The sequence below is a fragment of the Phoenix dactylifera genome, chromosome 2 (genome assembly GCF_009389715.1).
Source record: "Phoenix dactylifera cultivar Barhee BC4 chromosome 2, palm_55x_up_171113_PBpolish2nd_filt_p, whole genome shotgun sequence".
NCBI lineage: Eukaryota > Viridiplantae > Streptophyta > Magnoliopsida > Arecales > Arecaceae > Phoenix > Phoenix dactylifera.
In genome coordinates, this window is record NC_052393.1 from 24817740 (window position 1) to 24841490 (window position 23751).

At 36.1% G+C, this 23751-nt stretch overlaps 3 protein-coding genes across 9 annotated transcripts; 1 reads left to right on the forward strand and 2 right to left on the reverse strand.

The window, feature by feature from the left end:
• Nucleotides 1-3403: 3403 nt before the first annotated feature.
• Nucleotides 3404-7187, forward strand: LOC103719205 (sphingolipid delta(4)-desaturase DES1-like). The gene is made up of 2 exons (XM_039123741.1): nucleotides 3404-3814; nucleotides 6067-7187. Exons 1-2 carry the CDS (start codon nucleotides 3668-3670, stop codon nucleotides 6904-6906), a joined length of 987 nt encoding a protein of 328 aa, XP_038979669.1. The 5' UTR covers nucleotides 3404-3667; the 3' UTR covers nucleotides 6907-7187.
• A 769-nt stretch (nucleotides 7188-7956) lies between these two features.
• LOC103719194 (tetraspanin-19) lies at nucleotides 7957-14938 on the reverse strand. 7 transcript variants are annotated; one of them, XR_005510743.1, is made up of 9 exons: nucleotides 14780-14933; nucleotides 14291-14481; nucleotides 12046-12145; nucleotides 10542-10622; nucleotides 10341-10445; nucleotides 9169-9360; nucleotides 8447-9079; nucleotides 8230-8353; nucleotides 7957-8159 (listed from the first exon to the last, which is right to left on the reverse strand). XR_005510743.1 is itself a non-coding variant. In XM_008808319.3 (7 exons), exons 2-7 carry the CDS (start codon nucleotides 14455-14457, stop codon nucleotides 9068-9070), a joined length of 639 nt encoding a protein of 212 aa, XP_008806541.2. In that variant the 5' UTR covers nucleotides 14458-14481; nucleotides 14780-14938; the 3' UTR covers nucleotides 7957-9067. The 7 variants fall into 7 exon arrangements, 4 of the variants coding, with proteins under 4 accessions (XP_008806541.2, XP_008806539.2, XP_038979670.1 ...); XR_005510742.1 differs by having other exon boundaries at nucleotides 7957-8353; XR_005510741.1 differs by having other exon boundaries at nucleotides 8230-9079.
• Nucleotides 14939-17956: 3018 nt separating this feature from the next.
• On the reverse strand, nucleotides 17957-23661 carry LOC103719195 (mycothiol acetyltransferase). The gene is made up of 2 exons (XM_008808320.4): nucleotides 23076-23661; nucleotides 17957-18328 (listed from the first exon to the last, which is right to left on the reverse strand). Exons 1-2 carry the CDS (start codon nucleotides 23332-23334, stop codon nucleotides 18102-18104), a joined length of 486 nt encoding a protein of 161 aa, XP_008806542.1. The 5' UTR covers nucleotides 23335-23661; the 3' UTR covers nucleotides 17957-18101.
• Between the last annotated feature and the right edge of the window lie 90 nt (nucleotides 23662-23751).

A 23751-nucleotide genomic window follows, 5' to 3' on the forward strand; every position in this document is an offset into this window, starting at 1 on the left:
TGGATAATTGTAAAGCAACTGGGTTTCCCTTCCTTTCTATTAAACACACACACACACACACACAAGGTAGCTATCGATCGCACGGTTCGTTCTTAATTTCTTTTTGTCTACGTTTGTTTGAAAAGTCCGCTCGGTACCTAGATGACTTACCACTTCAATACCTCGATGACTTACCACTTCAACTTCTTTACTTACAGTACAAAAGCCTTACAGTCCAGGTTGCAGGCCAGATTGTAGGCTCTCAAACATAGTATTTTGTATTGATATTTCTCTTTTGGAGTGGGTATCAGGTGTGCCTGGCCTATTATATTTGGCTAGATCTTGAAGGGCGGGAGAATATATCTGAGCACAATGGTGCACAAAGCACTGGTTCGCACTGCTGAGGTGTCCAACGGCCGGGATGGTTCTTGTTTTCTTCTGAGAGCCTCCACCATCTAGCTTCTTAAAGGTTAATTTTAATGGCAATGTTTTGGAGGATAGAAGTAGAAGGGGAGTGGGCTTTGTGATTCGAGACCATGCATCCAAGTTCGTAGCAGCCAGCGGTCGGCGTATTTTCGATGAGCCTGTTATCGGAGTAGAGTTGAGAGCTACATGGAAAGGCATAGCGCATGCGAGATTTGTGTTGGGCGCAAATAGTATCTAGTTGCAAGATAACTCGACTACGGTGATCGGCTAGATTCAAGGTCCGCACAATGGCGACGATCAGCACTTATTGCTTTGGGACATCTGTAATCCTGGAGGGCTTGCCGCTTTTCGGGTCACTCACATTCTTCGGAAAGTGCCGCCAACTAGGTTGCTTCTTTTGTTGCGCATCACTTGAGAGAATTTTTTTGGGAGAGTCTCGAGGCTGTTCCTCCCACCCTTCATCAACTCCTCTTGTCGGATAGGTCTAGGTGCACTCATGCCCGTGTGGTGTGAGTGGCCGCTGTATAAAAATAGAAAACTTTTCTAATTGAATAGGGTCTATATGGAAAGCTATCCGTGCTGCTTATCATATATATCATACATGTCGTAATACAGATGTATATTCCCTTCCACGATGAGGACCCTATTAAATATAAAGATCACAAGAGGTTGATCCCCACCTTTACCTATTTTATTACTTAGAGAGTTCAATCGAACTCTGTTTGCTCGCTCGAGTGGTAAGAGATGATACCATCCGAGAAAATTAATTCTTGGCAGCCGGGTATGCGATAATTATCATTTTTAAAGCATCACAGTCTCTGAAAAGTTTTCCAAGAAACCAATATGTGCTTAAAATGAATTGAAAGTGAGAGCTGTTATTGCTCTCTTGGACGTTTCTTATCCTTGCATGTTCTTTCTTGCATTACGTTGTCGATGAAATGATGTCTTTGAGGTCCCTCACAACGTGTCATGGCTGGCAACTGACAGTTTCTCACTATTGAGGTAACTCGAAACTTAAATAATCGTCGATAGTACCAAAATATATGATCAAATTCAAAGCTGGAAAGCTGGCCACGTTTACATCACACAAAAAAAATTAAAAAAAAAAAAGAAAAAAGAAAGGAGAAAAGGTGATCTTTTAATGGCAATCGTATGAAAATATCTTCTAAGAACACATCCGTGTTGCATGATGGTCATAAATGGATGGGTCTCATGTAGCATCTTGATACATGCAGTTCCATGTATCAAATGAAGCTCACTCAATTATAACCATGGCTCAGCATATACATGGCTGTGGTTAAGAGACCAGATCTCAATTCAAGTCCGAATTGAAGATAATCCTGACTCGATCCTGTTATTTTAGGAACAACATGAATCAGGGGAGCACTTTGCTGGAATGATCTGGGAGCAGATCCATTGGACAGTGATACCCTGGGAATTGATTGATTTTGAATAGCTGGTTGCTTATAAGGTTGTCACTCCAACACAAGATTCGTTGTATCAGTGTCGAACCCTATACCGGTGCCACACTAGCATAGTATCGGTATGGTGCGATACTCAATTTTTTTAGCTTACCGAGGGTCGGTACGCCACCGGTATCGAATCGGTACGGTACGTTCGGTTTCGTCTGATTCGGTATGGTACAGTATACCATGTTCCAACCTCAGCCCTAATACTTGATCCGAACTTGACCTAGTGCTTACTTAGACCCAACTCGAGCCTAATAATGAATTAGTTGGGTGTAGAATCAGAGTCAAATTCATTGAAACTTTTGGGCTCGATCAGAGGTCTGAGATTTTTATACTCTCAGCCCAACTTGAACCATATAAATTACCTAGTTTATTATTTATATGCATGCATGAATGCATATAAATGAATATATCCATATATATAAATACATATACAAAAACATAATTTGCTTTCTTTGTATATCATTCAATTGAAAAAGTAAAAAGTAATAGTATGTTAGAATGTATTTGTATAATTATATTTGATTTTAAATAAAAAATATATATTCAACTTTTGGTCTGTTATTACATAGTTGACCATCAATTGCTTATTGTTCATGATTTAATAATTTTTGTACATAGCAGATAGTGGATGTTTATGAATTTCTCAAAGAATAAATTATTTAGCTTGATTAATTTTTCGAGACATGCTATTTGATACCCCATTAGTATCCGGACCCAACTTGAACCGGCCCACCATATGTATAATAATGGTAGACAGGTTGGTTTGGCTATTAGGTGATATAGTAGTTTGTTGTTTGTGAGTATTTTTAAATGAACAAGCTTAAAGCTACAATTTGATATTAAAATATAAACAAATACTGCTTCATCAAAATAAAATATCATTATATACTTTTACTTAATAGACATCAATATACTATATCATTATATACTGCTTATTTTTTTTGAAATAACAACAAAAAAAATAATTAAATTTTTAGAAAATGAAAACTTTGAATATGCCTGTTAGTGCATAAGGTTATTTATCACACTAATTCTCTCTTGCTTAGTTATAACAATAACTCTGAACATTATTTTTCAAGAAAAAACCCCAAGAGAGTTATTTAACTTAAACTTTTGAAAACAAGTAGAAAAAAAAAATCAAAGTCTGAACAATTTTTTTTGTTTTTTTGGTACATTGGTGACCCAGAAAGAATCAAAGAAAATGCAAAAGAGACGGAATCTATTAAGTAAAAGTATATAATAATATTTTATCATAGCCTATTTTGGTACATATAATTCATACAATCAACACACCCATACTTCTTGCCCTCATCCATCTCTGTAGATTTCCCTTCTCATGCAAGAAAATCAATCTTAATTTTTTAGTACAATGGTTATAAAAAAAATAAATATATTTACAAAAGTCAGAAAATAAAATATTATAAAATTAGGTAGAAAGATCAAGCGAAGATGACTATATTTCATCTGATCCACCATGATGTGACTTAGTGGGCAATATTATTAGATTTTCTATAAACATGCGAAATCTTAAAGAGCTGGATGCAATCGAATTTGTCTCCCTCGAAAATCCGGCGCTAATTAAAGCATGTTCATCCTTTACCAGTGGTTCCCAAATCTGAGACACCGGCATATATAGAAAGAGGCAATCCGGAGGCTGTGAAGGCGGTGTTCAAGGGGTGGAAGAAGAGAGGCCTTCTTTCTCTCTGTCTCTCTTCCAAGCCAGCGACTTTAGGAGAAGAGAGAGAGAGAGAGAGAGAGAGAGAGAGAGAGCAATTGGTTGGGGGGGTGAAATGGAGGGCAAGGAGGAAGGGGGGATGGCGACGGACTTCTTCTGGTCGTACACCGACGAGCCGCACGCTTCCCGCCGCCGGCTCATCCTCTCCCAGTACCCTCAGATCCGAGAGCTCTTCGGCCCCGACCACTGGGCCTTCCTCAAGGTAACCACACCCAAGACCGATCCGTTGCTTGTTTTTAATCTGCCTTGCCTCGGTCTTGCTCTAGATCGCGAAAAATGCGATTTTGATTGCTTCCATGAAGAGTTTCGGTCCATTTGCTTCGATGATTCACGCACATTGATCAATGTTTGATTTTTTTCTTTCTTTTTTATTTTTTGCATGTGCTGAAGTTTGGATTTTTTTTTTTTTTGACAATCTTTGTCCGTATATTTTTCCAAGTTTCCTTCAGATTGAGTATGCTGCTTCGATTCTGATCTCTGGGCTTTTGTCCAGGCGTGAAACCATGAGACGCTTGTATTGAATTATATGCTCTCTTTTGGCTGTAGATAGAAAAAAATGGGATTTTTATCTTTTATTTCTTTTCTTGTGGAGTTTTGTCTGGTTGGTGATCGGGTTTCACTCACACTGTTTGGTATTGGATTTTCTGCTTTGAATCTTGAAACATGTTGATTTTAGGGTGAGATCTGTCTATCTTTTTGGTGCAGAGATTTCCCTCTTATTTGCTTCAAATCAGAGTGCTCTTTGGCTGTCATCGAGGTCTATGTTTAATTTGTATCTTCTTTTGATTTGGCCGTGGATAGTGAAAGAAGGGATTTTGGTCATTTGCTTTCTTGGTTTTTACTAACATTTATTGAAATCCGGTTGATTTCTGTGATGCATCAGCTTTATGATTCCTCTGGTATGGATGTGTGCCTTTTTACGGCTTAGGAATCCGCCACTTTTCATTGATTTGCCTCTTATTGGTGGGATGTGTTCCTTTTGGTCTACATCACTTGTCCTTATTATTTCTTTTTTGGGGGGGGGTTCGACATTAGATTACTTTGAGAATTCTTTGGTTTCAGTGGTCTCTAATATATGCCTTATTTATCTCTTTCTTTATCTAAATCTTGTTTGGCTACCTTGGTTCCATCATTTTAAAGATCAAGAAGATGGTTGGGTATTTTCCAACAAGAATTTACAGAGACTCATGTTAGACAGCTACAAAACTAGTTCTACTTTATAAATGAGAATGTTGGGCAGCGAAAGGGACCTAATGAGACGATCAGGGGAAAATAGGGATGTCGTTATAATGTTGGTAAAACTGGGAGGTAGTGTGGCCAGTAGGAGATGAATTATTAGTCTGTACCACAGCATAGTACTTGCATAATCAACTTCGCTATGATAATTTGGATTCCATCTGTTTGTTTCTTTCTAACAGTAGATTGTGGTAGTAGTTTACCTGTCATTTTCATTGATATCTTCAGTTTGAGTTTAAGGTTATCTATATCCTGGTATTAGTAAAGTGGTTTTAATTTTGAAATTTTGCAAAGATCTTTCGTTCTTCTTCTAGTTTTCTTGAAAATGTGAGTATTATGTTGGGTTCTTCTCAGCGATCGCAAGGTCTTTCTGAGCACACTGTAGATTCTTCTGATACTATCAATCTGCTCACTAAAAATGTTAATGTACCTCAATTTTGATAACCATGTTTTCCCAAAAAATGCTACATTTTCTAATTTTACTGTTATTAACCCTTTGGGGTTTATCTTACTTTAATAGCTCTTAATATCGTAAAACACGGCTTTGATCTCTATACATATATTTCAAAACGAAATTGTTCTTTTTTTACCATGGCAACATGTTGTGCTGCATGTCTGGATTATATGATGTCCAAGAAAGTTGAACATGTGATTGATGCAAAATCAATACTAATGCTCTATTTTCTAAAATATTTCAGTAAACCAGGTGGTTGTTCCTTCTGATGCTGTGGACATAACTGTTGTAGTTTCTATGTTTATAGATTTAGATCTTTCTTTCGAGTTGTGTTCTGATATCATAAGGATCCATCAATCTGCTGACTTGGCTGCATCAGGGTAGTTTCTTCCTTTACTTGCCTCGATAAATATATAAAATCACTATAAATGAATTGAGCATTGGAGGCAAGACACTTACCATTTTAAAATTTCTTCTACAAACTATACTTCTTCGTATCTAGGTTTGGCTGCTCTGGAAGAGGGACAAAAAAAATTAAAGCAACATTTTTTGTCCTTATTCAAACTTCTAAACAGCAATGTTTGAGCCACAAAGCAATTGCCTTTTGTAAAAATTCATAAAAGCGCTGCGACTTTTCTTTTTCTTTCCCTGCTCGAATAAATCGTAAGACACTCAGTGAATGCTGAAAAATGTCCATTATGTTGCATTCATCATCTGATTTAGCTGCTGATTCTACATTATTATCATCTGAAATTCGGGTGCAGGTCTCTGCAGTTGTTCTTCTTCAGCTATGGACTGCAACCTACCTCCATAGTGCAAGCTGGGTGAAGATACTAACGGTTTCGTATTTCTTTGGTGCCTTCCTAAACCACAACCTCTTCCTAGCCATCCATGAACTCAGCCACAATCTAGCCTTCTCGACCCCATCTTACAATCGCTGGTTAGGAATCTTTGCCAACCTTCCTATTGGTGTTCCCATGTCCATCACATTCCAAAAGTACCACTTGGAGCACCACCGTTTCCAGGGTGTTGACGGTATCGACATGGACATCCCCAGCTATGCTGAGACCCATATTGTTACAAACACCATCACCAAATCCATATGGGTCCTATTCCAGCTCTTCTTTTATGCTCTTAGACCACTCTTTCTCAAACCCAAGCCCCCCGGATTGTGGGAATTCGCCAATTTTGCAATCCAGATTGCTCTTGATGCCAGTTTGGTCTACTTCTGGGGTTGGAAATCATTTGCTTATCTAATACTTGCAACATTCGTCGGAGGTGGCATACATCCGATAGCAGGTCACTTCATTTCGGAGCACTATGTTTTCAATCCAGACCAGGAGACATACTCATACTATGGCCCCTTGAATCTGATGACATGGAGCGTGGGATACCATAATGAGCACCATGATTTCCCTAGAATCCCAGGGAACAGGCTCCACAAGGTGAAGGAAATAGCCCCGGAGTACTACAACAACTTAAAGTCACACAGGTCCTGGAGCCAAGTGATATACATGTATATCATGGACAGAACAGTAGGACCCTACAGCCGAATCAAGAGAAAGATATCCAAGGATGCTGGGGTGACCAAGAAAGATGAGTAGGGCTGCAATTTTATGTTCTTTTTTTGTTGATTGCAGTTACTGCTATTCTTTTTAACCTAATGTTCAGAATCTGGAGCCATTTTTTTATGGGCAGCGATGAGAGAGCAAGATGCATCTTAATTCAACCAATTTGATTGCTTTTCTCATATCTTTTGTAATGATATTTAGACTTGATGACATCTTCTTCATGTTCTATTCTTGTTGTATGATCCTTGGAAACATATCTTTTCTGTAAGCTTTTAAAAGTAAACAAAGTTTATTGCCTTTGTCTTGGAGAATAATCATGATCAAACATATTAGGATTACTATCAATTCGACAATCACTAATTTATGCTTCTTTCTATCAAAGATTCTCCTTTCGCTTTTTTGGCCGGCCTGAGTATATTAATTTGTAATTCTGATTTATAAGGAGACCAACAATTCTTGCTTTTTTGTAAAGAGTATTGAATTCATTCTCTTTATGTCCCCTGCATGCGCTATTTCATACGCTTTTATAAAGCTCTTTATTTCCCTCCGATTGAGTAGCTTGAACTTCAAGGATAGGATTTCTTGCTGAACTTTTCTTCGCTCCTCCGCAGAAACAAATTGATCGAGATGTGTTGTCGATGCAATGCACATCAGTGGGTGTTACGGTTAGTCATCTCACCCAGCGTTTGGTCATAGCAACTTGATCACTCTGTAGGAGCTCTGATGAGCTTATATTGATGCTCACTCTATCATGCATAACGGGAAAACGCAATTTTAAATCACGTTAACAGTACAAGTACGTAGCTTATACAAAGATAATCTGAAGCCTCTTGTAATTTTTCTTTTGTAATATGGCTCTTCGTTTTTAGAGCTATGCTGGAGAAACCTGGGAACCTTCTTCTCCAACGGCACATGAAATTTTGAATTTTCATGTACGCAAGATATTAACCTAACTTTCAGGCCCACCTTGACCCTATATTATTTTGTTGCAAAGGATTTTTGATCTCTGTTCTAAGATGTCGATACTGCAAAGAAATGAAATAAAACTGGAGCATGCAATGTGATTGAAAGGTCAGAAGAAACTGTCACAGAAGATCCTTTGGTGTCCATAGAAAAGCTGTTTTCACCCCCCTCAGATGGAGAAATAACATAATTGTGAAAAATAAGCACAAAGGAACAAGAAAGAAAATAACACAATATCTTTCTTTGCGAAAAGGGAGATTCCTTTCATTTTTATTTCCTCTGTCCAAGTTGGGCTCTTATATCTCGCCGGAGATTGGCAGATCCTGGAACATACATTACCAAGTTAAACTTAAATAGCTCTCAGGAAGCAAGAAATTTTCCTTAGAAAGATACCTGCACTGGGACCTTGCCTAAATATAAGTTTGGCATGGATTGGATCCCAAATACAACATCAAAATGTCATCCCATTGATGTTCCAAAACAGAAGTATCTTTCTCTTGTTTATCCTGATAAAGTGCTGCGATATCGGTGCTGGCAAACTCAGTTGGAGCCAAAGAGCTGGGGAAAGAATTAAGCATCTCAAAAGCCAACGAGTATTATAATCAGCTACCTGAGAGAAGAATGTTTTGGCTCCTTGTCACATAATTAAACACACTTCATTTGTGACGCCATCCTGCTCGAAAAATCCAGACTTAAATAAACACATGTCCAAGTGTCAGATATCAAACTGAAATCGTAATGGAAAAGTGCCGAACTAGTTGCTTGAAGAAAAGGCAATCTGAAATTGCAATGCCATGGCAAGCACCATTATAAGTATGGAACCAGATGACTCATTTTGATGAACCATATAACTCTTATTATTCCACAAAATAGGGTGTCACGTCCAATTCCTATACAGGGTCATGCACACTAGAGCAGAATACATCCTGACACTCATTTTATGCTGCATCCATGGCTAGGGTAATAGCAATCCATTACCTCTCTCACTAGCATGTAATGTTTTTAACATATAACAGGCAACCCTATCATGCTGTATATAATGAATAGGGTATATGACAGCATAAGTTGCAAATAGACAACGTTTACTTGCATTTGGATACTCCAACCATCTGCAATAGTTTCTCTTACTGCTTATAAGATAAATAATTCAAATATCAGTTGAGTGACAGGAGACAACCACTATGCAAAGATATTAACTGCCAAGATCCATTCTTCTGTTGACAATGTGGTTTCACCTGTTAACCTGTGAAACAGAGACATGTACTATAATTCCACAGTAGAGCTGGTAATATTTACGAAACAAACTATGGCTCTTGCCCAATGATATCTAACCTGCTTAAGAATACTCACATTCCAAGAATCATTTCTGGAAGAGACATGAGGATCAACAATGTATGGAGTACGCTGAACATGATTTTTCAAGAGAGGAAGCCTAGCAGGTACATAGTCATCGTCACTGTCATAGTAGCTTGCACAGTCTGGACCAAGAGCCCTGATAATTATGGCCAGGAAGATGGATAATGCCTGGATATAGAGGTAAAATATTTGCCATTAGCAATAATTAAATGAATTAAAACCCTTTGATTCTAAATAATCATTGTAATGAAGTTGGTTAACTACAGGAATGAAACACAAATAAATAGCTTCAGAGATAAGTTGATGGTTTCTTCTTAAGGCAGTAAAGCAGTGATACTAGTGATGTTTAGCATTTGTTTGTAGAAAGTGAAACTTTAGAAGCATAACAGGCTACGTCCAGGAGATGGTTGACACTTAGAAATGCTTGAAAAGAATGAGACAAAATGGAAAATATATGTTAAATAGAAGTTTACATTAGTAAATCGAGCAGGCATATAGAGAATCATAGATACTTCTGCAGTTCAGCACTTAGAAGAATTTGACAGACGGTCAGCAGAAAGGAAGAAAAAATAGATCAACCGATCATGCGACCAGGACATGTTATCACGAGTTATCAGAACACAGATTCTTCTGTCTCTAGAAACCGATGACTTTTTGCAAAGTATTATTTTGTACTAGAAATTTTTCTCCAGATGGCTACCGCATCAGGGAATAAGAATTAACAAAACAGTTCATGTGTCAAGGCAACAGACTAAATAAATGGTTCACATCTACATCATTGATCTTATCGGACTCCATCACCTGGAATTAGATATGCTTTTAATGAGCTATATACAAAAACTAGAGCCAAATCCTCGAGTAAAAATTTTCTTTCAGTCACAAAGAAAAGATATTTGCAGCAATCTTTGACTGAGACCTAAAAATTTTCTCAGTCACAAACAAAAGATATTTGTAGCATTCGTTGACTGAGAACCAAATATTCATAAAGAATTCAAAAAGCAACAACAATAGGTCTTGACGCTTCAGTTATGCAGTATAAACATTCAATAAAGGGTATGTCTGAAAAAGAAGAAATAGAAGGCATATATTTCATTAAAAACAATTATATTTGCCACATGCACATGCATGTACTAGTATGAACAACACACCTGTGCAGCAATAATCACCAAGCCTACCCATTTGCACATCTCAAAGTTTCTTTTTACAAAATTCTTGAAATCATTCAGTCTCCCAGTTGGATCCTCCGGGAAATCCTGTCAAAAGACCGCGGCCAATTGAAAACATCAATAACATCAAGCATCCATCACAGTTAAAGATTATAGGAATCAAATACATCAGGAGAAAGGTACCTCTTCCCAGTCTTTGTTCAGAAATACATCTGCAGTAATTGCAGCCTCCAGCATGACAAGCAAAAAGACTAACACCATGTACTAAACACCCGTTTAAGGATAAAAAGTTTATACCATATCTTTACATCAATTTCATGTTTAAAGAAATGAAAATTGAATCTTGTATAACATTTTGAAACCATACAATGCCTATTTGAATGCTTTAGCAACATTATGGTAGCATAATCACCAATTGCTTCCAGCGATGCATGTATCTAGAAAAGAAAGGTGAAGATAGATGATAACAGAGACTATGTGGCAAATAAGGTTCTATCGCTTTAAAATCTTTGATATAGTGAGTAACAAATTTCCATTAAGCAGTGAAAGTGGTACAGTCTGATGGCATGTTAGTATATGTTATATTGCCAATTGTTTTATAGAAAAAGTGAATATCAAAGAGAGAAACTCAGATCAGACAAGTGATATGGCTGTGAACCTCATTGAGTATATCATGAAATCCCACATAACTTGGTCTACTTCTAATAACATTGACAACTAGATCTAATCATATGTTTAGATGTGTCAAACTTCTGATCTAACATTCCATTTATGAATAAAACATCCAATTCTGAATTCCTTTTAATCGATTATATAACAAATAAACACAGCTCTAAGGGAAAGAGCATTTACACCAAAAGGAGCATCATATACTTTGTTTCTCTCCCTCGGAATTTAAAGACAAAATTTAAAACTATCTCAACAAACAAGCTGCAAAGTAAAGCTACTTGCAGTAGTTAAATTACCTGCAGTTCTGTTCATTAAATTCAGATCATGTAGATGCAATCCTAAATTCATTAGCATCATCCAATATTTGTTGCATACTTTGCCACATAGGGAGAGTTGGCCTTGGTGCAATGGCAAGGTCGCTCTATTATGACCTGGATGTCAGGGTCTAAACATGGAAACATCTTTTCCACATGCAGGGGTAAGGCTGCATACATATGATCCTCCCCAGATCCGAAAGTGGCAAGAGCCTCATGAACTGGTGCCTTTTTATTTTTTGTTTTTATTTTACATTGCCAAACAGGATTCCAGTTCAACTCATATACAGATCATTCCTAATGATCATTTAAAATTTTAAAACTCAATATATAACAAACATGCAACCAAGCTCTCTGCCCTGATTTCTCAACTTACTTAAATCAACTAAATGAGGAAGTGAAAATAAAGTTAAAATTCGTTTGGAAACCTATTCTTTTTAGTTAAAGCAGATATCATGGTTACCCAAAAAAACCTATACTGCAATTTTTTCCATGGCCACTTGATTTTCTAGCGTGTAATGCAAGTGGACCTTGCATGAGTTTATTATCATATAATATCCATGCATGAAATAATAAACACAATTAAAAATATGATTCTTCTCAATGATAAAAACAAAGATAAAGCTAAATCTTATGGTCTATTCGAAGTACATTCAAGTTAAACAACAGAAGGATTTCAAATTAACTCACAGAAAAAAGGATACACAAGAAAGGCAATGACCATTAGCTGTTTCTGCAGCAACATGGCCAGAGCAAGTTATCAAGCAAAAAGTTACTCCAAGACCTAGAAAAGTATAAATGAACCTGCAAGTTTATAAATAACCAGCTAAGAGAAAAATCACAAGTAAATGCATAGTAGGAATAAAAAAGATTATGTAATGCTTGACAATGCATGTCAAATTTTAAATACTGGCAAACAGAGAATAATTATGTCCACTATCATGAAAAGGCAATAAACTTGAGGTGACTTATACAAGCACGACGTATTCACCCCCTTCACAAGAATAGACTTGCATAGGTATAGCAATATAAGAAATATTGAGCTTTAATAGTAGTAATCCACTGTCTAGTGTAGTCATAATTAGAGTTTGCATCTCCCAAGGAGGCTATTTTTCTTACAAAATATTAGCTGATAAAGAAAGTTAAACAAACAATAATGGAAGAATGATGCTCAGACGACAGAAATGACTGGCATAAGAACCAGAAAAAAGTAAACATCACCCAAAACATAAGATCATATCCCAAAAGCTCTCCTACTATAACCAGAAAAATAGTCTCTATCCTATAGAGAGAGTTGAAAGAAATTTGACCATGGTTTTTGCATTTCTCACTAGCATTATATTGCATAGGTAAATATCATTATTTAGTGACAAAATCGAGGAGAATGTAATTTCCTTAACATATAAACAGCAGTAAATCATAAACCTCTGCTTAATATTTATAAGGACTAGTGATCTCCATGGAAAATGAAAGGCTATCATGACATTTAAAAAAAAAGGATGCTTCTCTTCATCAACCATCAATGGAATTGTATATCAACCACTTAGTCTCCAAAAAAGTTGCCAACTTCATACATGCAAACAAATTGAAGCATATCACTGAAATTGTAAGATGATCCTCGGTGAATCAGTTTCAAATCAAAGTTCCCATAAGACAGCTTCTCCTACTTCAAAATGATAACCTGGGTGTCATATCGTTATCTTCCTTTCCTATGTAAAGAACATATTGGTTTTCTAGAAGGATTAAAACCAAAGGTAAAAAAAAATAATTTACAAGCACATAACAAAATTCATGTTCCCCATAGCAGAAGTTGCTCAGAGGGCAAAGCTCCCAGCTGAATATAGTTCATACAAGGGTATGTATTGGCATGTAAAGGCACCACATTCCAGTCTTCTGATGGACAACATAGTTATTGAACATTTTCACAAGACAATCACCAGAGTGAGTTTGGAATATACATGATTCCTCCATTTAACTGAGAACACATGATCAATCACCTTAGTGATTTATGTTCCATATATATATATAAGATAACCATATCATCATCATCCTCTGTATGAGGACAGATATGGACATCTATTATCTACCATATCACAAAGAAAATGCTCAATCCTAACGGGGAAGATGGAACATAATATAAACGGGGCCACATACATTTTCCTATTAGTCATAACTAGAAGGCTCGCCACTGCCCTCCAACAAGCAGGATTCAACAGATTATCTTGGAAAATAAGAATTTTCATAAATGAATTACATTGAAAATGTAGCAAGAGAAGCTGCACTAAGAATGTCTACGACAGAGAGCAAGAGGAAAGGGGGAAAGAGGGAAGCCACAAAAAGTTTATCCAAGTAGAGAAACAGGCAGATTGGAGTTCCTCTAGGTGAACTGCAATTACTCAGAAACAAATAACTTAATGCACATAAAATACTTGATCTCATTTTGATATGGCCTACCTATCTGATGTTATTCGAGGGCAAAGTCATTCCAAATGATTCTTTAAAGAGAACAAAGAGAAAAAGAAATCTACTTTTTAATAGAATCAGAGGCAAAAAAGTTGTTTCCCTGCAATCAAGAACCATCAGAAACACCTCCTTTCCCCTGATTAAAAGGTAAGTTATTTATTCCTCCCTTAACAAGAGGCCCCACCCAAATCCATATAATATGAACTGACTCAAAGTAACATATACATAAGTCCACTTCCAGATCCATTTTATTCGAAAGCAAACCAGACTCTAATTTCCAACCCAAATCAATCACTAAAAAAAAAGTATATAGCCAACATAATAAATCGAGAAAGCTAACTACTAAATCTTCTTTTCAAGTAGGCATTATTTTTAATCGCAGAACACAAATAAATTCCTAAAAGGGACAACAGGAAGGAATATTAAATGCTTTGGTCGAGAAACTAAGAAGCAAGCGAAGAGAGAGGAGAGGGGGAGGAGAGAAACCATGGAGGGGTGGAATCGGGTCCGGCGGCCCAGAAGGTACCGACCTGCCGGAACCAAACCCTGATCATCCAAAAAGAGTAGAGGATCATCCCCATCCCCACCAATCCAATCACCGAATTCACCAGCTTCAGCAGCGATTGCAGGCAACTCCTCACCATTCTCCCCATCCTTCCCACCTCCTCCTCCGATCCCTACAACAGAATGAGAAAAAATATCAAAATCAAATTCTTAACAAAAAAATGGAAGAAAATCAGATGAACAAGGTGATATCTACCAACAAGTTTCTTCTATATATATAAGATATAGAATTAAAGCCAAACCTAAGCCAAAAATGGAAGAACAAGCTAATATTTACCAAAACTTCTTCTTTCTATATGTAAAAAGCTAAATAGAAAGCCAGCACCAGCAACAAAGCTCAATTTTTAAGCAAAAAATCGAATAGAATCAGCCAGAATCAGACGAAAATCAGAAGAGCAAGGCGGAAATTACCGAAATTTCTTCTTTCTATATCTAAAAAGAAGAAGACTAAGGACAGGAGAAGGGGAATCCAGGAGAAGGGATCCAAGGGCACGCTGGCTTGGCCGCCACCTCCGATGCCAGAAAAGAAGAAGAAAGTTCGCACACGCTATTGGTACACATGGCCTGGATTTTTAACGCGTGGACGCAGAACCCAAGCTTCGCTGTTGAAGGTTTGTCCATGCTCTTGGCTGGGGCCATGGCTGACAGGGACAGCTCCTCTGTCTCCTGCTCATCACTGTTCATCCATGTTGTTGATATTTAACGGCTGTGATTGACGAAGACCGTTTTTTCTGTAGGATCTTGATCATTCGATGCGGAGACATGCTTTGAGTACTTATACAAAATTAAAAAATTTAAATAATATTTTTTGATTAGTTTTTTAGATGAAATATAGAAATGGTGTCACGGATCTAATTTATAATTTATATGAACTAAAAAATATTACAATACAAATTTATTAGGACCGACAAACAATACATGATGCTTATAATTAAATTTGAATATATTTAACCATTGAAACACAGCTTTGTTGGAAACATGGATAAGTGATAGTATGGGCTCAATTGGTTTACCTAAGAAATCTTATGCCATAAGGCAATAGAGCCTTTCTTGAAACGAGTGAGCTTTTTTTAGTTTACCCACTGGCAGGGTGGGGGCCCAGTGGGGGCTACTACGCAGGGGTGGGCTTGTCCCTTCCTCCTTCTTTCCTTTTTTTACTAGCAAAAAAAAAAAAAAATAGGATCGCCAAAATAATCTTACATCATTGATAATTTTTTTTCCAAAGTAATTTGATCTCTAATAATCTAAAATCATTGTATTTGGTATTATATATTTCAATAATTACAAATTTCCAAATATCCACGAGTAATCTATTTAGAATTCCATGAAAATCCAAAATCATCAACTATATAATACCAAAACTATTCTTATTATATTCCATTAAAATATATTTATTAATTATATAAAATATATTTTAATAAAATATTAATATATTTATTAATATATTTCATAAAAATAAACTTATTAATTGTATTAAAAAAATATATTAATTATTATTATAGAATTAATATTTATACTTTAATATATTATTATTGTTTGGTACTAATATTTATTTTTATTAAGAAAATAGGGAAACAGAAGCAATATGTTAAATAGTTTTATAATATAAATACATAGTAAAATAACATGTTTCCATTATAATTTAAAATTATACTTGAATAATGATAGGACAACAATATGATTATTATAACACAATATTTGTCATAGATACAATATATGTATATGTAATATAAATATAATATATTTTATATTGATATATTAATAGTATATTGGCATACCATTTTTTCTGGACTAAGAGATTTTCTTGTCTCCAAATTTGAGCTCAATACCGGCCCTAAGATGATCTTGGATGCCCAACCTTGAGAATGAATTTTTCTCATAGAGAGACCGTATGTGTAAGTTGGACTACATTCTTTGAGCTAACTTTATGAAAAAGAAGCTAATAATTTTAAAAATCAATGATACGCTATCAGAATTTAAAATCTAAACCATTAAATATGATTAACACTGCAACTAATACCTAGAAACAAAAATTCATATATAGCTGAATAGCCTCTAACCTATACATTAAGTTGGTATAGAAATGGAATAGTATTTATAGTGCTAACTGATTTGGATTTTGATAGCTAATCATTGATTTACAAATGCTAGTTTCTTTTCAAGGAGTTAAAGTATACCGTCCAACTCAGCTCATATATATACACACAGACACGCATATACGCGAAAGTCTCCATGAAGTACCCTGGCAAGCCCCATTGCTGATGCTTTACCATGAATGCTAGTTCCATTACCCGAGGTTTCAACAAAATAAATTTGTGAACCTTTCAAGGATGGCCCGTGATAAGTTGATGATTTGAATATGTTAAAAATATTTTATCTAAAAACTACTATATTTTTATTTTACAAAAATATTATGAAAAAATAATTTACTAAAATAAAATTAGAAGTTTGAAAAATTTGCCTAGATCGAAATGTGTGATATACATTACCCTAAGAACATAATTTGCCTCCTACGTGCAGGTCTGCAGCGATCTCATCCTCCAAATACAACAACCCGACTTAGCTTGATCCTCCTCTAACGAGCACTATGACTAAGCAGATTTGGCCTAACCATCTTCTTTAAATGCTTAGAAAAGAAAAAAAATAAAAACAAAAAGTTGAAAAATGGAAAAACTCTCTTTATGTAGAAAAAACTCTCGAAAGACATAGTGCCGGTAAAAGAGGAAGATTAGATTGATTTTCAAAGATACGTCAGGTTTCGAAAAAGAAACCAAGAAGCAGAGACCCCAATAAGATTCCCATTTTCTTCTGCCCGATAAATATGCTATTTCCAAATACAGAATCAAATGCCCCCCAGCTAGAAAAATCAGTCTTTTGTATGACTGGCTACCGAAGATAAATTAGGATAAACTGATAAAATTAATTGGAAAATACTCAGAAAATATCTAGTCAGAAATTCAAGTTGCAGAAGGATGCAGCGAAATCAGAGATTGCTTATCATGTCACTAGGTAATTGCATTTTACCATGACCAGACCACTTGTCATCCCAAAGTTGGACACAAACATCCTTTCAGTTTCTAAAATGCTTGGGTGAATAAGGCGACAAAATTTCCCATTTTCAATCATCTCACTAAACAGATAAAAGTTGTCAATCAAGGGGCAGACCTCAACAAGATTCCCATTTTCTTCTGCCCAATAAATATGCTATGTCCAAATTAAAGAATCAAATGTTCCCCTGCTAGAAAAATCAGTCTTTGTATGACTGGTTACCGAAGATAAATTAGGATAAACTCACAAAATTAATTGGAATAAACTCAGAAAATATCTAATCAAAAATTCAAGTTTGCAGAAGGATGTAGCGAAATCGGAGATTGCATATCACCTCACTAGGTAATTGCATTTTACCATGACCAGACCACTTGCCATCCCACCGTTGGACAGAAACATCCATTCAGTTTCCTGAATGCTTGGGTGAATAATGCGACAAAATTTCCCACAATGAAACAACAATTTGGAAGAAAAGAAACCAATGGGGTTTGGGTGATCTTCTGGTTGACACCAATATCCACCACGCACTCTGGTAGAAGGTTCTGGGAACTAGATGTTGGCACTTCCATACTATTTCTCAAAACAATGTAATAGAAAAATTGATGTTACAATTCAATCAAATAAAGAATTTGAGTCAATTATACAGTTGAGATTAATAACGCTACAAATATAAATAAGAATAACATCAATCATTGAAATCCAAGTACATCCTATAGGCATTTCTTTCTGGAGAATAGTAACACTCAATAAACTCATCAATTTGAAAGCCAATCTTATTGTAGAGAGAAACTGCAGGAGTTCTCATAGGATCAACATGAAGGCAAATTCGTTGAACTTTCCTTGTTCTACATTTTTGAATAGCTGCTTTCAACAAAGCTTCTCCATGACCCTGCCTTCTATGATTTTCCTTCACTATATAAGACCAACATGAAAATTAGGACACTTAGGATGGACACGAAAATTACAACACTTACTCCAAATATAAGCTGTAACCAAACAAATGATGTCTGAGAATAAAACAGCAGATTTCTTATGCATGGAAACAAATGAGAACATAATCTCTATCTAAACCCTCTAGCTCCCCTCCTTTCCTATTTCTGATCAGTTTGCGTCAAAACTGTTCCAGTAATAACAACAGTTCACTCACAAAAGTACAAATGTTGGAAGGTCATTTGGATTTCTGGGTGACTAATAAGGATGACCATCATTGGATTTAGTGCCCCATCACCACTCACACAAGCATAAAAACCAAAATTAAGCACCTTGCAAATTATTTTGTGAGAATTAATCATATGTCAATATTTAACCATATTGATCATAGTTCAAACTTTGTCCAAAGCAGGAGAGCTGAAATTTTAGTGGTTTTTTTATTGAAAAGGAATGTTAATGTTTTGAACTGCTCTTGATCCCATATTTTTGTTAGAACATAAAGTATTTGATTGAATATAGTACATCATAACTGAAACATTTATGTAAGTAGACCCTGTCTCAATCATCTAAAACTAATGGAACCAGATAAAACTGCTCATGAGGCCTAAGGACCGTTTTCAGTCCATATCAGCTGGAATACGTCAGATCCTGGATTAACAAGCTCCAAAACTAATATTCTACACCTTGATTGTGATGGTTTCTCCACGGTTTACATAAAACATGGGCTAAGATTAAGTGTCAGCAGGAGATAGTGAGCACTTGGAATCAACTTACAATTAAAGAGCATTTTGATTGGGTGCATTTGGCCCATATAGACCCTAAATTGTGTCATAAGAAAAAGACAACAGGTCGTGGTGTCTAGTTGTTCACTTGGTGCCCTTCTGATTTTAGTGTTCACTGAAGCCTGAAAGATTAGAGGTATTTAAGTTACCATCACTTTCCAAAAAAACTAACTACCCATTCTTACTATCTGAAGCATGGATCAGAGGAAAGAGGAGGGAATAATTGAGAAATGGTAACAGCAACCATCACTATCAACTGCATCGCAACTACCATCTTTTAGATCCTCGTTTGCCAATTATCCTACTAAATCTACCTTCGGCTAGCATAGCTCTTCCCCTTGTTTTAGACCCTCGAAAAAACAAGTGCATCTCACCTTACCACATCCCTCCTCCCATTGTTCCAGATGCCCATACCATCTCGACACTTTGTCTTTAAGCAACTCCAATGCCTTCCCTGACATGCTATTCCTCATCTACTCTGCCTAAATTTACCATGACTCTATGAGGCATCTGAAAATTCTCATTTTAGCTCTTTTTTATTACAAGTGTACAATGTGAAATTTGTCTAGCTTAAATTACCCAATAATTCAGCTGCCAGGCAATTAAAAGACTTGCTAGAACTCATCTTAGAAGTAGAGAAACAAGTTAGTACAAACTGTCTGAGTTAGTTGACTCAGTCAAGCTCTTAAAGATTCAAAGAAATGATGATTAGCCAAAAGGATAGATAGGATGACCCAGTAAGTGGCCTATCTGAGTTGATCTGACCAAGTCACATGTCTGTCTGGCAAGTATACCAGCCAGGGATTCAGGACTAGCTACGTCCCAATCTGTCTTGACCATCCTGGATCAAACCGATGAGAGATTTGGGTCCTGGCTACAGGATCCTGGATCTACGATGACAAAGGTGTCTTAGTCTATCCTGGTTGGTACCAGCCAGGACCCACTGAGTCAATGGCTAGGTCAGCTCGTACCAACTAGGATAGAGCTGGTATCTGGTGAAAAAAAAAAAGAGCCTGAGGCTCTGCCTCCTGTTTTCTAATAAAAGAGAGAGAGAGGGGGGGGGGGGGAGAGAGAGAGAGAGAGAGAGAGAGAGAGAGAGAGGGGAGAGAGAAAGGAGGGGATACGAAGAACCTAAGGTACTCGTTTTTAAACAAAGCAGTTGTGCCAATACCATTAGTGGTGGCATTAACCCATCATTGGTTTAAAAACCCACCTTAATCCTAAAATATGACAAACAAAACTCTAGAAACCTTCTAAACATTCACTAGAAACAACAGACAACAAAAATAAAAATTAAAAACTGATGGTCCAGTGATTCACGAAGATGCTAAACTATCCTTGTTGTTAGGATGACCCCGCCCCGACCGATATGGGTTTAAATACCAGGAATCTACAGAGTTGGCAATAGTAAAATGGTCAACTATATAATCTGTGGTTATGGCAACCAGTAGTCAAACATTGTGAACTGTGACTAACAGTTTTTTATTTATGACAAACCATAATCATCTATGTTCAAATGTGGTGAAAAGTTTTAAAAAAAGATCAAGCATTCTTTTACTTCTGAAAGTGATATCAGGTTTTTTAACTTACATCACTTCTGAAAGGTGGGAGGCAAAACTTAAACTTCCTTGACTTACATCCAATCCAAAACGCAGACTTCTTAATTGACATTCGTGACTTCTAATTCCACTTTCATAAAACTGAACGGACCCTTTAGGGTGCTTATCACTTGGATCAAGTTAGATATTTGAATCCAACAAAATTAGGTCATGGAAGGTGTTTGGGTTAAGATACTATAATGGGATAACTGTGGCACAGACTTTCTTCCTTGAAGTTGTTTAGTAATAACAAGAAGTCAATGACAGTATATCTACAAAAAAAAAAACACTGAGTTTACATTCATATACATCAATACCAATCTCAAAAAAAACTGTTGTGTACAGGAATATCTCAAGATAAGGCAAATCGAAAACCTTTCCCTCAAGGATATTTTGCTGGAGGAAAAATGCTGTCATCAACTAAAACATTTAATAAGCAGTTTTGTTTTTCTAGATCTACAAATGTAGCAAATAAATATGTTGTCACATGGACAGATTGACTCCAAAATTAGCCATAGCAATAGGGCAATGATTTTTTTTAAAAAAAAAACATTAAGTAACATATTGTTCTTAAAACTGGTTTAAGATATTATAAAAATGTAGTCCTGAACATACATAATATCATATGGTTGATTGTAAGTTGTAACTAGTGTATGCACATCAAGGCATACATGTTCTAAACTTCTAATCATATAATAGTTGGGAAAATAATTTTTCTTTGGGCAGATTTTTTGATATTTTTCACCAGAATTGTGGCAGTTTGCTAAACATGGGTAAATAGCAGGTATGAATACAGTATTTTGACTAACTACAGTAAATGGCATTCAGATTAGTTGTTCAATAAAATTGATCAGAAAATACTTACAAAAAACTTATCCATATCATCTTTTACATTTGTTTAATTTACTATTAATTTGTAATTTAAAATGATAAAATCTATGAATGTACCCACAATACTGGCACAGGCTCTTGATTATAAGCTGAAGTAAATTGTTGTCCAAGCCCAATACACTCTTAATTGTGTTTAAAGGGTTGGGAGATAGAAAAAGTGTGTAGATTGGATTAGTAAGCAATGCAAAAAGAAAGTTATATACCATACTCATCTTATATCACAAAAATATAATGAACAATCTGATCAAGTATTATCTAAAGCAACAAAAATGTTGTGATTACTACTGATGAGATAGAGATGGCTCACTTGATTATATCATCTTCATAAATTCACTTTATTTTAGATATCCATAATTTTACAGTGGTATATGGTCGATAAAAAGCTATAGAATGCCACATGTTGTAAATTGTTGTATATTAGGAGAACGTATATATATAAGTGGTCTCCGACCTTTTATATCACGCTTTGAGGGCATTGAAGAGATCTATTACATAACAGGAAAACAGTAAGGTAATGTCATCTCATCCAATATTATTAAGCCAGATTACTATCTACAAATTTTAGAAAGTTAGCTTATGATGGAGTCCTCTTTGGTTGAGTATGTAGTCTAAGCTCTGAGATGACAGTACTTTTTAATGAAGCAATGGTGTATGGTCTTTAAAGGATGCAACTATAATAGATTAACACTGCCCATGGATTTGATGCATAAGTAAGATAATCTCATCGATAAACAAAATTATGCATCTCAATCTCTTTTTTTTTTTTTTTTGAAAAGAGACGATAAAAATCAAAAATTTGAAAACAAAACACTTCTAGAATTGCAGCATCGATGATGAGCATCAAATTAGCTCAACAAAGATTTCAAATTGAAAGCAAGTAAGAATCAGATCAATATAGACTTTCTAAGATGGGTTTGCTTCAGTTCGAACTACAGGTTATACCCTTCAATCATAATCGTACTGATTGTTACTCTGTCTCCATGCATATAACTGTCCTAGTGTCATTGTCACAAAGATATCAACCACTTCATTTTTTTAAGATAAGATCAACCACTCCATAGTCCATATCTACTCTTGGACTCCTACAATCTTAATATATGTCACCCAACAATCATCCGTTCTAATATGACGAAAACATTACACCAAACAAAATGAAATAATGGTAACTCGGTTGAAGGAACAAGACCAAGCAAAATTCTAAGTTCCACAAAACTTTTTAAATTAACAATCAAACAATGCTTTCCGGGCCACCCCTTTTTTCCCTTTCATAGAAAATTCCGTATTACTTTTTAATGAATCAAGAACAAGATTCTCAGATTACAAAAACAGCTAAGTACCAACTTAAGAAGCACACATAGTATTTTTATTTTAGGCCAGAAATAATCCCAAAAAAAAATCATTGATTAACCAAAAAATCCACAAAAAAAGATCACGAGGAATCCAAGGTCGAGTGCTCACCCGCGAGTTTGGTGATGGAGGCACATAGAGAAGAGATCCACGAGTACATGACGTACCCCACGATCTCTTCCTCTCCTTTTCCTTTTCCTATCTTAAGGTACAGCAGACCACTGTTCTTCTTCCTTACTTCCTCGAGGAATGATCTCGCGAGAGACTCGTGCTTGGGGAAAATCTTTCTTTCTAATCTCGCGATCTCCTCCACCACCTCTACAGATTCAGAATCTCTGCGAAAATCTAAGTCTGAGATTACGCCCGCCATCCCGTCCAACGCTAACCGAACAGATAACTCCTCTCAACCAGTGCCTCAACTTCTCTAAACACCCTCAATCGCCCCCCGTTCCCTCTCCCTCAAACCCTCAATCGCCTAGCCAAGATACGTCAGAGAATCCCAAACCAACTCTTCTTCCGCCTCTTCGAATCGGATTCCATTAAAAAAACACGAACATCGCCTCTCTTTTTTCTCCGTTTCCTTCTCCTCAACACTCCAAGCCGCAGCTCGATTCCTCCTCCTTCTATCCAAACCACTCGAACGGAAGATAAAAAGAGTTTAGGAGAGCAAAAGAGAGAGAAACGACACAGAGGCGCGCCCTAACCGTGCCAACCGGGCCCTATTTATGGTGGGGGTAAAAACCTTGAAATAAGATAAATAAACAAATCATTTCTTCATATTTTCGCT